General features: G+C 30.9%; 1 protein-coding gene across 1 annotated transcript in view; it reads left to right on the top strand.

Moving 5' to 3' along the window:
* LOC120353823 (eye-specific diacylglycerol kinase-like) overlaps positions 1-16926 on the top strand; it is a 244003-nt gene that overhangs the window by 177702 nt on the left and 49375 nt on the right. Inside the window, 2 exon segments of the mRNA XM_039438897.1 lie at positions 14450-14577; positions 15540-15721. Coding sequence (XP_039294831.1) covers positions 14450-14577; positions 15540-15721 — 310 coding nt within the window.

The following is a 16926-nucleotide window of genomic DNA, read 5'->3' as shown; positions in this document are numbered from 1 at the left end:
GGGGTGGACCCCCCATTAGTTTCCCAGCAAGGAGACTCGAGCCAGTTGATAGAGCAGATAAATAACTATACAGGGTATGAATTTGAAAAAAATCGGTCAAGTCATTTTTGAGAAAATTGTGAAAAACATAGTTTTTTTAGTAATTATCCGCCATTTTTCTCAAAAATATTACGGAGCTCCTGAAATTTTCCCAGAAATGAGACTCATGTCAGTAGATAGGGCTTATAAATAGCTATCCATGGTGTGCGCCTAGCCCAATGAAAAGTGGAATGTACGTATTCGTGGCACTCAGTCTGTACGTAAGTAAAAGGTAAGAGCTAAAGGAGGAAGTACGTAAGTAGCTAAAGAGCAATAGTTCTTCTTCAAAATACAGTTGCAGAGAAAAATTGAATCGAATAGAACAAAAAGTTGATAAAAGAGTTGCCGAAGAAAAATTAATAAAAATGTAGGAATGAAAAAGGGAATGAGATGGCTAAGGACTTGTATAGGAATACTTGGAATAAATAGAATATGAAAAAGATGCGATGGAAAAAGTAGGGAAAATAAGGGAAGGAGAAGAAGAAGAAAAGAAGGAAGAAGAAGAAGTTCTAGAAGAAAATGAACGTTCTAAATTCCCCTAAGCGATGTTGGCAACTTAGGTTAGAAATTTATACAGAATGCATTGAGCTGCTCGCATGTCTGAATGTTTTTCATGTGAACAAGATCCTTTTCCTTCCTCCCTTGTTCTTCTTCTTCTTCTTCTTCTTCGTCTTCTTCTTCTTCTCCTTCGTCGTCTTCTTTTTCTTCTTCTTCTTCTTCTTCTCTTCTTCTTCTTCTTCTTCTTCTTCTTCTTCCTCTTCTTCTTCTTCTTCTTCTTCTTCTTCTTCTTCGCCTCAATTCTCTTGATCTTTTCCATGTTTTTCTTCGTCTTTTAGCCGACAGAGAGAGTATTCTATTTACATTATACTCATACATTTTGTATGTGGCTCCCGAGTAGCAGGATAATGTAGCAGCTTCTTGGAAGCTCTAGAGGATCTTGATAGATCTTAAAGAAGAGGATGAGGGGGAGAAGGTAGAGTAGGAAGGGTAAAGGTGGAGTATGAGGAGAAGGAGGAGGAATGAAAGGGGGGAGAGAAAAGGGGAAGAGGAGGGAAAGAAATAGGAAGAAGAAAATGAAGTAGATGACAAGGAGAATGATGATAAGTAGAATAAAAAGGAGAAATTCAAAAAAATAATGGAAGGAATGATCCTGGACTATAAATGGATTTGAAAAAAGATGATAGGAGAAGGAGGAGGTGGTGGAGGAGGAGATGGTGGTGGAGTAGGAGGAAAGGAAGAAAAAAATGACGATGAGAAAAGAAGTACGAAGACATGGATATTGACGGTAAGATGAAAGTGGAAAAAAGTTGGAGGAAAATACTAAAAATAATGAAAGAAGGATCCTTTACTTTGAATAGATGTGGGAGAAATGGAAGGGAAAAGATAAAGAGAGAGGAGAAACAGAAGAGGAGGGATAATCGATAATATTGTGAAGGAGGAGGTACATTGACGGGAAGAAGAAACGCATGAAATGAAGAGAAACAATGTGCAGGGAAGAGAAAGAGCAGAAGCTAAATTATGCGAGAAATGCAAAGAAGAAAAATAAGAAAAAGAAGAAGGAGAATGCTGAGAAGTGGAACAAAGTACAGAATAGAATGAAGACAAGTAAGACGCAGAATGGAGAAGAAGGAGAAAATAAAAAGGAGAGTTACAGGGAAGAAAAACAAAAAGAGGAGTATAGAAAGATTAAGAAGATATTTTCAAGATGAAGAAGATGCTTGAAGCAATTCGATGATAAATAAGCTCTAACCCTATTAGAATATGTTCACATAGTAACACTGGGCAATGTGGTAGTAGCATACGTTTCTTAGCTTATGAATTATACAATATTCCTGTCTCCTTCTTGCCAAAGACATTAGGAAATGAATTATACAATTATTACTGGCTCTGTCCCTTCAAAGCCAAACTTCCAAAGACCTATAGAGAAAATGTCTCTGGCGTTTCTCTCGAATAAGAAACGGTTAATAGAATAATATCATATTTAATATTAGTCCAGTCACTATATATACATTGGTGCATGCAATTTATATAGTAGTTCTGATTTTTCAATATATTATTTGGGTACATAAGAGAAGTCCAGAACCAATTTCTTCATGAAAAATTTCCCAGTGCTAGATACAGAATGGCCCAAAAAACTTGTATTTTCGGCTCATTTTCCAGTTTTCAGCTATTTCTGTCAAATCTCGTAATCGGACAGAAAACATTGCTCCCGTCTTTTTTCTAGATCATAAAATTCTGAATAGAATGAGATCATTCGGAACTCTTTATCTTCAATGAGTACTTGTGTTTGAGTTACTTGTGTACAATGAGTGATTGTGATTTTTCAAAAATGAGTGAAATTTGAAGAAAAATCAATTTTGATGAATTTTAGATTTTGATCAACAATATATTCGGATTGTTACCATTTAGATATACAAGGAGCATTGTTGTCAGGTGTACCTGGAAATCTATATGAGATAGAGCGCTCTACCTGATTTCAGATTGTAGACCACAAAAATACGCCTAGAGGGATTTTGAATCATACATCTAAATGGTAACAATCGGAAGATATTGTTGATAAAAAACTAAAATTCATCAAAATTGATTTTTTCTTCAAATTTCACTCATTTTTGAAAAGTCACAATTCAGTACTCATTGGAGATAAAGAGTTCCGAATGATCTCAAATTATTCAGAATTTTACGATCTAAAAAAAAGATGATAGCATTTTTTCTATCCGATTATGAGATTTGGCAGAAATAGCTGAAAACTGGAAAATGAGCCGAAAATATGATGTTTTTGGGCCACCCTGTATCCAGACAAGGAAATTTTGCATGAAGAAATTAATAATAATAATAATAATAATAATAATAATAATAATAATAATAATAATAATAACTTTTATTCACTTCATTGTACAATTTTACAAAGCATAATAACATAAAAAATATCAAGTGCACTCCTCATTAGGCTAGGCCTGCGTCGAGGAGTGGTTCGTCTTATGAATTACAGAAAATATATAAGAAAAACGATTCAGCTGCTTCAAGTACTATATAGAGCTACTTACATAAATAGTATTATCTTATGCCATTAAGCAATCTAAACAAAAATACACATCTTCCACAAAAAGAAACAAATTGATTACAATGCTTAGTTTATATAGCCTAGTTTACAGAATAAAGTTAAACATATTTCAATGAAACAAAACGAAACGAAACAATTTATGAAGCCGATAAATACAGTCTTAACCTTCTACAGAAAATCGATAAGGAGGACTCTCTAGAAATATCGAAAGGTAAAACATTAAATAAACGAGGACCCTGAAAGGCTGCATGACCAGCCGCAGATGCAGTTACACATCTCGGCTCATACAGTTTCTCTCTGGCTTGACCACGAGTTGTATATCCATGTTCAGGAGTCACTGGAAAATCTAATGGTCGTTCAAATACATATTTTAATAATTTCGATTTATATAAATCCTCAGGGCTTAGAACTTTGAATTCTTCATAGATTAGGTTAGTGGGATATCTAATTGGTCTATTCAGACATATTTTTACAATTTTCTTATATTGTAAAATAAGGGGTTGTAAGATGGAAGATCCACAACCTCCCCATCCAACAATGCCGTATTCAATTACAGAAGAGATTAGGACAAGGAATACCATCCTCAACTGGTACAATGGAAGAATATTTCTCAATTGAACAAACTTATAAAATGTTTTCCTTAATCTATTACAAACATAAGAAATATGTGGCTCCCACCTTAGTCGAGAATCTATCATGATGCCTAGGTATTTTACAGAATCATGAACAAAGAGAGAAACACACTGGCAATAAGACTGGTTACAGTCAGGTTTATGAATAATAATTTTAAGTTGGTACTCCTCAGAGGGCTTACCAGCCATTGTGAGGTAAAAGGGTAGAACCACAGTTTTATCTCTATTTATACATAATGTATTGTGGTCACACCAATTTTTTTATCTTTGCTATACCACTATTTGCTTTCTCAAATGTTTCCATCCATGAATTTCCATGAAACAGAGCTACAGTGTCATCCGCAAATGAGTAGAGAGAGCCACAGTCTAGATCAATATTTAATAAATCATTAATATAAATTAGGAGTAGAATTGGGCCAAGCACTGTTCCTTGTGGAATCCCAGCTTCAACTCTCCTATCGTTGCTAATTGTATCATCAATTTTTACGGCTTGTGACCTTAAGTTTAAGTACGACCTAAAAAATTTCAAAACTATGCCTCTAAAACCGATAATTTCCATTTTATTTAGCAAGAGTTCATGGTCCACTGTGTCGAAAGCCTTTTGGAAGTCCAGAAAGATTCCCAAGCACTTTTTTCCTCTATCTAAATGATTTATAACTTCTCTACACACTCTAAATATTGCATCAAAAGTATTAAGGCCACTTTGAAAACCCAATTGCGAACTATTTAAGATTTTATATTTATTCAAGTAGGATATTAGTCTCGACTTTACACATTTTTCTATAATTTTACTAATACTAGATAAGAGGGAAATGGGACGATAATTATTCAAACTGGATTTCTCTTTTCCTTTATGTAATGGAATGACTATAATTGGTTCTGGACTTCTCTTATGAACCAAATAGTATATTAGAAAATGAGAACTACAATATAAATTGCAAGCACACCCCCTCTTTTATGTCTATATTGACTGGACTATATCTGGTTGTGAATAAAATTTTCAGGAAAAATTACTTGGATTTTCAAAATCCAGATAAATTAGAGTTGCTCTCACTAAAAAGTTGATATTTATTTTATTTTTTATTTATATGTGGATTCAACTATTACAAATCATATAAAACAATAAATTAATTATTATAAATCATATAAATATGGTCAGGAAATAACAACTTGACCCAAAACTATTCTATTTCCAAATTTTGATAATAAATAACATGTCCAAAAAAAATGGTTATGCTTGAAATTCCAGATTCAATTTTATTAATATCCAATTTATTGTAAAAACTTGATGTTGATATTATAATTCAGATTCCGCTCAAATCTTATGAAATTCAATAGATTACTCTTTATCTTTGGTGATTAAAGTCTGACAATTTCTCTCTAGTTTTGCTATGAAGACGAAATGGAACCCTGGAGATTCCATCCAATTCTTGAAGAGACTGTCAAAAGAGTTATTGTCAAAAAATCCTCTTTATTTTCTTGAAAACTTTATTTCACAGGAGACATGCTCAAAATGTTTTTTTTTACAATATCTCAAGTCTCTTCAATAAATATTATGAAAAATTTTCACAACATCAATATCCACTCTACAAATTTAATCTATTCAGTTCATTTAATTGAGAAGCATAGATACCGATTTTCCAACAATGAGATGACTCAGATGAAAAAGTAGACCAGGAAAGAGAATAAGGAGGATGGGAATAGAAGGAGGAAGATGCTATAAGTAACTAGAAAGAGAATAAGAGTCTGGTTATCAGTAGAAGGAAAAAGCTTGGAATAAGTTTTAGCATAACAAAAACTCAATTATCCTTGATATTCAAACCACGGATAACACCATTTCCAGTTTTTGAAGCTTTAATATTATCTGATATCTTATATAATCTAATTTGATAATGCCATGCTACCAATTTCTCCTAAATAGGTTGGATAGCATTTTTCACCTATTAACCTAAGGAAAGTTATCGGCTCCAAAATATTAGATTCTTAATAAACTATGAATGGATCTATTGCTTATGAATGAGAAATCCAGTTTTCAGAGCAAACCAACTTATAATCTTCAGAAGGATTTTGGCAATATACAAAACAATACCTTACACACTTAAGCATCTAAAATCATTACGAGCTAAATTCTTATCCACTTATATAGTTGAAAACAATGGCTATAGGCTTGTAAACACAAGAAACAATTAATTATAGACAAAATTATAACACTATAAACTGTTCAAAACTCAATTTAAAACATTAAAAATTTCAATTAAACAGAAAAATATTCAGAGAGCACAAAACACTTTTCAGTAGCCAGCCACCATTTTTAGAGAAGAAGACCACAAAGTACAGAGCAAACCAACTTCAAACAGTGATGACTTCATGAACACGTCACCAAAAAATTATAAATTACAAGTTTAGAATTTACATTTTATATTTGTTCTCAATAAAACTTTATTTCGAAACTGTTATTTTAAATTTATATATCATCTATATTTAAATAATCCATTATCTGTTAATTCTGTCAACTCAGCCTCGGTGACACCATGGAACATGCAACACAATTATTTATGATAAATTCTCAGTCAAAAAGTTGTCCATATATCGATTACTCTGATACTTACTATCAAGTTTTATAGATCTCGAATTGAATATTCGATTCCAATCGAGAAAAAATTTTTTATTACAAATACCCCCCTCTTGACATAAAAAATTTTACTGTTTGAAAATTTAAAGAAAAAATTACATTGAAACAAATGGAAATTGTTGAAATTAAATTCGAGAACAGTAACAATTTTTTTCTAGAAAAACATTACATGTCATCCTATAATATTGAAAGTTATTATAAAAATTCATCAATAGCATTAGTTATATGTTTCCAAACAATATTTCAAAGTATAGAATATCAAAATAATTACTTTTGATTTAGCTTTATAATTTAAAGGAAAATATCTCAACAGAAAATTTAATATATATAAAGAATAGTTTTGAAATTGCACATAAATTTAATAGATAGAAAAATTCAATTTTTATTGCATAAAAGAAATTGAGTATGTTGAATAAAAAAAATTATTTTTTTTAAAAATGAATTGATGAATTGTTACATTTAATTTTCACATAAAATTTCAATAAATCAAAAAATGTTCATTTCTTTCACTATTGATGCAGTTGATTTTATCTATGCAAATTTCGGAAAACAGTCCTTTAAGGCACTCAGTATGAATTTCAGTTAAGTGTGACTCCAGTGTGATGACATCAGTGTTGGGCTGATCCGAATACTCATAGTGTTGGGCTGATACTTGTAGTCGACTGATGCATACCAAACTCGATACAGGTGACATCTCAGTTAGCATTGCCTCATGCTTGTAGTAGACGGCTGCATACCAAACTCGATACAGAGTCACGTAAATTTTGTATCATATTTGTAATTATACAATGTACATTTCAGGCTTGAAATGACAATGTAATTTGTTTTTTGGAAAAGAGATAGATGCTGCATACAGGATTGACTTAGGTGAGGATTAATTTAGGTAAGGTTTGGTTTTTTGGTATTTTCAGCTTTCAAGGTTTAGAGTTCTGCATACAGGAATAATTTAGGAGAGGATTTTTTGAATCAATTCTTTCATGATACTGTGACTGTTATTCTGATTCAAAGTTGCGAATGTGAACATGGATGGCAATTACCTCCAGGTAATGTGGTAGTGTTGAAGTTTGAGTTACATGGTCAGCAATAGGCGTTGGCATTGTCATTGGCGTATGCTTTGGTGTCGGCATTGGCATCAACATTGGCGCAGGCATTGGCATCGGCGTAGACATCAACGTAGATATTGGCATTGGCATCGGCACAGGCATCGGCGCAGGCATTGGCGTTGACATTGGCATCGACATTGGCGCAGGCATTGGCATAGACATCGGTGTAGTTATTGGCGTTGACATTGGCATAAGCATCAGCATAGATATTGGCGTAGTTATTGGTGTAGATATTGGCATTGGCATCAACATTGACATAGACATCAGTGTAGTTGTTGGCGTTGGCATTGGTGTAGACATCAGCATAGATATTGGCGTAGATATTCAATTGATGAGTCACACTAGTTCGAAAATCACCCAAATGTTCTTAACACTCTTCATGGCATACACTTGTTGCTGATTTCGAGATTCACGTGATAATTATTTCAATGCTAATGTCCACGCTGTACCTGTTATCTTAAAATGCTTATAAACTAAAAAGAAAATTTTGATTAGGCTACCATTACAAACTAATGCACATGAAAATTATTTCTAAGTATATAATCAATATAAAAATGAATTTTGTCAACATCTTATTATACAGTCAGCAATACATAAATTGTGAAATTTGGAGACATCAATTACAAAATTTTAATAGAAAAAATAATTTCATTTCCATTTATTCACTGTTCAAATATTTTATAAAAAGCAAATTATTCAATATTATTAATCATCGTTTGCTGGATACTATAGTTTATTTCGACTTTTCAATGTTCTAAACACAAACTACATTTCATGACAAAACTTTACTATCAATCATTAAACAAGAAATCATTCAAAACATCAATAATATTTTGCTTCAAAGGCAATCAATATTCATAAGTAATCATCTGCATCTATGGCAATCAACATTATTATTCATTATTTTGCATCTATGGCAATCAACATAAGTAATCAACACAAAAAATATTATCTCATTACTGCCTCTCTAAGTCATAACCTCTGTTATTCCTTCTTTAGGCAATAATGGGTTTCCATCTCAAAAAACAATCACATACCAGCAAAATTCTAATCAACAAACCCCACTAAAAATTCTACATACACTCCAGCATCCATTTCAAACGATAATCAATCATATCAAAATTTATAGAACAAACAGTTTTTAAAATTTAGAAAAAGACATCAATTACAAAAACATTAGAGCAATTTTAATCTTTAACTCATTTCAATTAATAATATGACAAGACGTTTTTATTTAATGAAAACATTATTATTCAGTTTACTTTCATTTATATAGAACATCACATATATATATGTGGCGACACAATTCATTAATACTTTAAAATTTTGAAGTTTTATTATTATAACAAAAGAATTTATACATAAGATTAAATTTCAGCATGTTCTAAATTGAACCATTTATTTTTTAAATAATTTCAGAATTTGAAGACTGCATAATAAGTACAAACATTTCAAGATTACAATACAAAGACGATCAAGATAATGGATAATGGGTAAATAAGTTCCCTAAAAAATACAAACAAGAGAAAAAGAAAATTGGGTAAATAAATTTCCTAAATAATACAAGGAAGAGAAAGATTAACTAGAGCCTATCCTACATGTCAGTTCTAAACTTTCATAAGGAAGTATATTTAATAAAAATATACTGAAAATGAGAAAATGGGACATAATTTGCTCTGAAAAACCTAATTACCTAATATGATACCTGAAAAAAATAGACATAATTAAAATATGTAATACATGATGAAAAAATATACCGCAAGCAAACAAATATTTACACTACAATGGATAGATTTTAGAAAAGTTAAGTTTATCAACAATTTAAAGATTAGGAAAATAAGCTACTATTTTAACTTCCAAAATTATTTCAGAAAATAAAATTCAAATTTAAATGACTATGGACAAGATTGGTTAAGATATGCATCATAGAAGAATTTTACTGAACATTACACAAAGACAGGAAAGAATCGAAATTTGAAACGATTAAGGGCCAAGAAAAATAGGCTACAGGAAAGAAAAAAGATACAATTATGGACTCTTACCATACGTAGTATTTACGGTCATGCTATTCTGAATCCTGGCATGACACAGGATTCCTAATCATAACATAGTGCCGGGGAATACCCTTTCATCATGTGATTCACAGTCATCATCTTGTAAGTAAGCAACTTGAAACAACCTTTGAATACTAACACATCAATGGTGACTTTGTGCTTTGTTTTCTTCAAGAACATGATTTTATTCATGGGTTCATTTGTTTCAACAAAGCCATTTTGCTTACAAAAGTTAGTCATGTTTACTAAATAATGCTTTGCATACACCTTTTCAATTTTCAGTTGAAATTTGAATTCATCAACTTGATTCAAAGCAAGATTCATTTTGTTTACATTGTTCCTAACCTCTACAGAAACCTGTCTCATGTAAACATTCACTTCATTTACTGTTTTCCCAACTATCAATTTTGCAATACTACTCTCTTTACTGTTGACTTTCAATAAAGACAACTTCCTACCTACTACATTACTCAATTCTACTATCTCACTAGGATTTACTTTTTCAATAACATTAACTAGGCCTACATTATCTGAAACTTGAACTAATTGATCTTGTATCTCAACACTACTATCATCCTGCTTCAATTTGTTTTCATCTTCATGATTATCACTCAATGTTTCATGTGTATCTTTTAATAGAAAGTTTATACTGACCTGCTGTAGTCTTATACTAGTACATTCTTGCTTCATATCATCAAACCTAGCACTTTGATCTTGTTTCAAATTATCAATCTTAGCATTTAGATCATCAAACCTAGCATTTTGCTCATCAAACTTTTGTGTTAAGAACACTATAAGATTCAGATCATTTTTAAAGTTTGCCATTTTGTAATATGCACTGATATCTATTCATTAAAACTTGACCACTCCAGAACTGACCTCCCATTCAGCAGTATACCATTCATAACCCATCAAGACATCTATCCTACCAATAATTTTTTATAACCAGGGATATATTTTGTAGTTTGAGTCCCACACCAGGGCGTACCATTTGGGACATATTTATTTTGTAATTTGGTCCCACCAGGGGTACCATTTGCCGTGCTACCAATTTCTCCTAAATAGGTTGGATAGCATTTTTCACCTATTAACCTAAGGAAAGTTATCGGCTCCAAAATATTAGATTCTTAATAAACTATGAATGGATCTATTGCTTATGAATGAGAAATCCAGTTTTCAGAGCAAACCAACTTATAATCTTCAGAAGGATTTTGGCAATATACAAAACAATACCTTACACACTTAAGCATCTAAAATCATTACGAGCTAAATTCTTATCCACTTATATAGTTGAAAACAATGGCTATAGGCTTGTAAACACAAGAAACAATTAATTATAGACAAAATTAGAACACTATAAACTGTTCAAAACTCAATTTAAAACATTAAAAATTTCAATTAAACAGAAAAATATTCAGAGAGTACAAAACACTTTTCAGTAGCCAGCCACCATTTTTTAGAGAAGAAGACCACAAAGTACAGAGCAAACCAACTTCAAACAGTGATGACTTCATGAACACGTCACCAAAAAATTATAAATTACAAGTTTAGAATTTACATTTTATATTTGTTCTCAATAAAACTTTATTTCGAAACTGTTATTTTAAATTTATATATCATCTATATTTAAATAATCCATTTATCTGTTAATTCTGTCAACTCAGCCTCGGTGACACCATGGAACATGCAACACAATTATTTATGATAAATTCTCAGTCAAAAAGTTGTCCATATATCGATTACTCTGATACTTACTATCAAGTTTTATAGATCTCGAATTGAATATTTGATTCCAATCGAGAAAAAATGTAATATTACAATAATATTAGAACAATATATTTGATAAAACTAGTAGTTCTGTGAATAGTAGACCTCACTCAGTATTCTCATCCACAAGTACCTGATGTCAACTGTTTTAAATGTTAACAAGTTCACGTTATATCAATTTTAATCTTTAACTCATTTCAATTAATAATATGACAAGACGTTTTTATTTAATGAAAACATTATTATTCAGTTTACTTTCATTTATATAGAACATCACATATATATATGTGGCGACACAATTCATTAATACTTTAAAATTTTGAAGTTTTATTATTATAACAAAAGAATTTATACATAAGATTAAATTTCAGCATGTTCTAAATTGAACCATTTATTTTTTAAATAATTTCAGAATTTGAAGACTGCATAATAAGTACAAACATTTCAAGATTACAATACAAAGACGATCAAGATAATGGATAATGGGTAAATAAGTTCCCTAAAAAATACAAACAAGAGAAAAAGAAATTGGGTAAATAATTTCCTAAATAATACAAGGAAGAGAAAGATTAACTAGAGCCTATCCTACATGTCAGTTCTAAACTTTCATAAGGAAGTATATTTAATAAAAATATACTGAAAATGAGAAAATGGGACATAATTTGCTCTGAAAAACCTAATTACCTAATATGATACCTGAAAAAAATAGACATAATTAAAATATGTAATACATGATGAAAAATATACCGCAAGCAAACAAATATTTACACTACAATGGATAGATTTTAAAAAAGTTAAGTTTATCAACAATTTAAAGATTAGGAAAATAAGCTACTATTTTAACTTCCAAAATTATTTCAGAAAATAAAATTCAAATTTAAATGACTATGGACAAGATTGGTTAAGATATGCATCATAGAAGAATTTTACTGAACATTACACAAAGACAGGAAAGAATCGAAATTTGAAACGATTAAGGGCCAAGAAAAATAGGCTACAGGAAAGAAAAAAGATACAATTATGGACTCTTACCATACGTAGTATTTACGGTCATTGCTATTCTGAATCCTGGCATGACACAGGATTCCTAATCATAACATAGTGCCGGGGAATACCCTTTCATCATGTGATTCACAGTCATCATCTTGTAAGTAAGCAACTTGAAACAACCTTTGAATACTAACACATCAATGGTGACTTTGTGCTTTGTTTTCTTCAAGAACATGATTTTATTCATGGGTTCATTTGTTTCAACAAAGCCATTTTGCTTACAAAAGTTAGTCATGTTTACTAAATAATGCTTTGCATACACCTTTTCAATTTTCAGTTGATCAGTTTCAGAGCAAACCAACTTATAATCTTCAGAAGGATTTTGGCAATATACAAAACAATACCTTACACACTTAAGCATCTAAAATCATTACGAGCTGAATTCTTATCCACTTATATAGTTGAAAACAATGGCTATAGGCTTGTAAACACAAGAAACAATTAATTATAGACAAAATTAGAACACTATAAACTGTTCAAAACTCAATTTAAAACATTAAAAATTTCAATTAAACAGAAAAATATTCAGAGAGCACAAAACACTTTTCAGTAGCCAGCCACCATTTTTTAGAGAAGAAGACCACAAAGTACAGAGCAAACCAACTTCAAACAGTGATGACTTCATGAACACATCACCAAAAAATTATAAATTACAAGTTTAGAATTTACATTTTATATTTGTTCTCAATAAAACTTTATTTCGAAACTGTTATTTTAAATTTATATATCATCTATATTTAAATAATCCATTTATCTGTTAATTCTGTCAACTCAGCCTCGGTGACACCATGGAACATGCAACACAATTATTTATGATAAATTCTCAGTCAAAAAGTTGTCCGTATATCGATTACTCTGATACTTACTATCAAGTTTTATAGATCTCGAATTGAATATTCGATTCCAATCGAGAAAAAATGTAATATTACAATAATATTAGAACAATATATTTGATAAAACTAGTAGTTCTGTGAATAGTAGACCTCACACAGTATTCTCATCCACAAGTACCTGATGTCAACTGTTTTAAATGTTAACAAGTTCACGTTTGAATTTGTAATCCATAATTTATCAATATTTATGTTAATTTAAACAATGAATAGAATATATTCCTATTCCAGAATTTATATAATATTCATCCAGTTCCGTGATTATCTTTCCATCTAATGAAAATTGATTTTATTCAATCAAAAAATATTATAATTTCTTCAGCATTATTTAGTTCCACTTTTTGTGTAGTTGAGAAGTTGATATTGTGGTAATTATTCATATTGAATGAAAAAGACTAAGAAATTGTCAAAAAACCACTGATTTATTGATAAGAAGAAAGACCAGTTTCGGTTATTACACCATTGTCAATCTCTGATAAACCGGTTTATAACTGGTAACTGGTTTTTTGACAATTTCTTAGTCTTTTTCATTCAATTATTTAGTTCATTTGATTATTTTTAATCACTTATTAAATTAGATTTTTCAAATGTGAGGATATTGATACTGATGGACACGCATAATAATACCATGACTGCAAAAGAAAATATTAATAAAACCAAAATATCTTAAAACCAAAGACCTTAAGGCTGCGATTAGACCAAATTTATTAACAAAATGTTAATAACTCAATCTATATAGATTATATCAGATTGAACATAACTTATCATACACATTATGAACATGTGTATTTGTCAACTTGCGTTCAATTTAATAGAATCTATAAGGATTAAGTTATCAACATTTTGTTAATAACTTTGGTGTAACCCAGCTTAAAGATGTATACCTCCTAACCCTTTGGACAATTTGAGACAATATTGTAAAATTGAAGAAGTTTTAGGCACTATCCTGTTTTTAATCTTCCAAATATTGTATTGTTTGCTCTATCCAATGAATAAATAGTATATTATTTTCAAATATTGTCTGGTAATCTTGCATTACTATTACATTCGAGTATATTGTGATGAAGGTGATACTTTCGAAGACCTCGGAAGGGCTTGCAACATAGAAACTATTCAATCGATTGTCCACTTTTCAATATTTTTTATGCACATTATGATTTTATATTATTTTTTCTTGTTTAGGTTATCATTCAAGTATCGTAGTGCCTCCATCTTGGATTGTGAAGCTGCCACGAAAAGGAAGCTTCAAGTCCAGTCTAAGAAAATCACCAAAAAAGAAGCCATCCAGCAAAAAGCGTAGTAAAGAAAAGGTATGGTAAAAAATTGATTCATAAAACATGTAATGGAATCTCTTCCACAGAAGAATGATATGAACAAAATATAAAGATATAAACATATATATATATATATAATATATATATATATATATTATATATATATATATATATATATATACAGATATAAGATATAATACAAGATATAAACATAATGACAAATTGAATTGCATCTGTGCAATGAGGAGCTATGAATTGAATTTTGGTTTTGAAAAATACATGAAATGAATTTGTTTAAAATTAACATTAAAATTGACTGAATATTCAATTCAGTATTGTAGAATATAATACTAATATATTAAAATAACATTTATTGATATACTAATGTTAATATAATATTGGTTGAGGACTCAAAATAGTGTGTGAATTAAGAGTTATCATTTACATAACCTTTAGACGGTGTATTCAAAATTAAGATTTAGAGCAGTTTTGGGCGAATGCCTGTTGTTTTTACCTTGATTGTATTTTTATATTAATAAATGAATGAATATGTGTGTATAAAATCAGCTTCTCCGTTCTACAACTCTATCCATGATTGTCTATCCTAATAAAATTGCATTATGTGTTTTGTTTTGTTTTGTTTCTATGACATACTTTGATTTCAATCTACCGTTTGTACTCGATTTTATTCAAGATTTTGTTTAATGAAGATCAAGTTTATTGAGTGAATCACATGGCATTGTGTAGCTTGTTCACTCTCCACTGTGAGAACTTTTACAAAAATTAGAAGATAAGGATGAGATTTAGATAAAATAACTTTAAATTGAAATTTATTCACAACACTGACATATTTTACAAATATTTTTACAATGCAATTATTATAAAGAAACAATATCATGATGGAAAAATAACAACCTATCTACTCCGGCTGACGGCTTTGGATATGCCTAAGAATTTTTGGATTCTTTTTCTATTCAAGATTTTGTTTAATTTTGCAGACGGAAAAAGAGCAGAAGACGTTTGTGATGAAGCCGATTCCGACGGCGAACGTGCACCCTGTAATTGTGTTCATCAACCCCAAATCGGGGGGCAACCAGGGCACCAAACTGCTGCAGAAGTTTCAGTGGCTGCTCAACCCCCGCCAGGTCTTCGATCTCACCCAGGGCGGGCCAAAAATGGGGTCAGTCACTCAAATATTATCTCAAAAAATTGTTAGTTTTGTGAAACACGGTATTGGTTGAGTCATTCAGAAATTATAATAGACTATATGAATTTTAGTCACTGAAAACATTATATACTTTACTTATTCGTCACAATTATGAAACTGCATCAAGGAAGCAACACTCCCGCAGTATATGACTCGTCAAAGAGTAATCTAAAGGTGCGTACAGATGCACGTACATGTACGCGCCGCGAACATGAGCAATTCACTCTTAATCAGCTGATGCCAAGCTTCTTATATCTGTATCTTACCGTTTCTGTAAAAATACATAAAATTATAATCAGCTGATTAAAAGTGAATTGCTCATGTTCGCGGCGCGTATATCTGTACGCACCTTTATATATCACTAATATCATAGAGAAACAATAGCGTAAGTAGATATTCCATGGTATAGGGCGTTTATGTCGCAACTTTTACTGTTAGCTCAAGCCGATTACTGTCGATTATTGTCGATTTTTATTGTTTTGATCGGGTAAGGGTGTATGAACGGCACAATATGAGAGACTAGCAGCGTCTTAAAGCTTCATGGGAAAGAACTACGTGGACTATCAGCTTGAGATAACAGTAAAAGTTGCGACATAAACGCCCTATACCATGGGATATCTACTTATGCTATTGTTTCTCTATGCTAATATCCTTTATCTATCAACACAACCAGCCATGAGAACACAACAGATTTCACATAAAATTAAGCAAAAATTGACTAACAAGAACGTCTGCTAATTTGTAAGGTCACAATACAATAAGGAATTCCCTGAGTGTTTTTTCAACTCCTTCAAGTCATCAATTTCTCTTATGTGAGATGGAATTGAATCGAGTATTTTCATTTCCATATAAAACGAGCCACTCTCCAGCAGACAAAGCTTATGAGGTGGGTAAACAAAACCTCTAAATCTTGTATCAAAAAATGATAAAATTATAGTGAAATTTACTCTATCAAGTCAGTGAAGATGATAGGTTGCCGATTCTCAGTTACCACCGCCTTTTATGGCGTTCGTACAGACTTATGTGCCACGAAGACGCGCATTTTACTTTTAATCAGCTGATGATATGTTTATTATATCTGTATCTTACTGTATGTGTATGAATATATTTATATAAGAAGCATTGCATCAGCTGATGAAAAGTAAAATGCATGTGTTCATGAGGCATAAGTCTGTACA

Source organism: Nilaparvata lugens, chromosome 12 (genome assembly GCF_014356525.2).
Source record: "Nilaparvata lugens isolate BPH chromosome 12, ASM1435652v1, whole genome shotgun sequence".
Taxonomy (NCBI): Eukaryota; Metazoa; Arthropoda; class Insecta; order Hemiptera; family Delphacidae; genus Nilaparvata; species Nilaparvata lugens.
The sequence above is the reverse complement of the archived record's forward strand: the minus strand, read 5'-3'. Positions and strand labels throughout refer to the sequence as shown.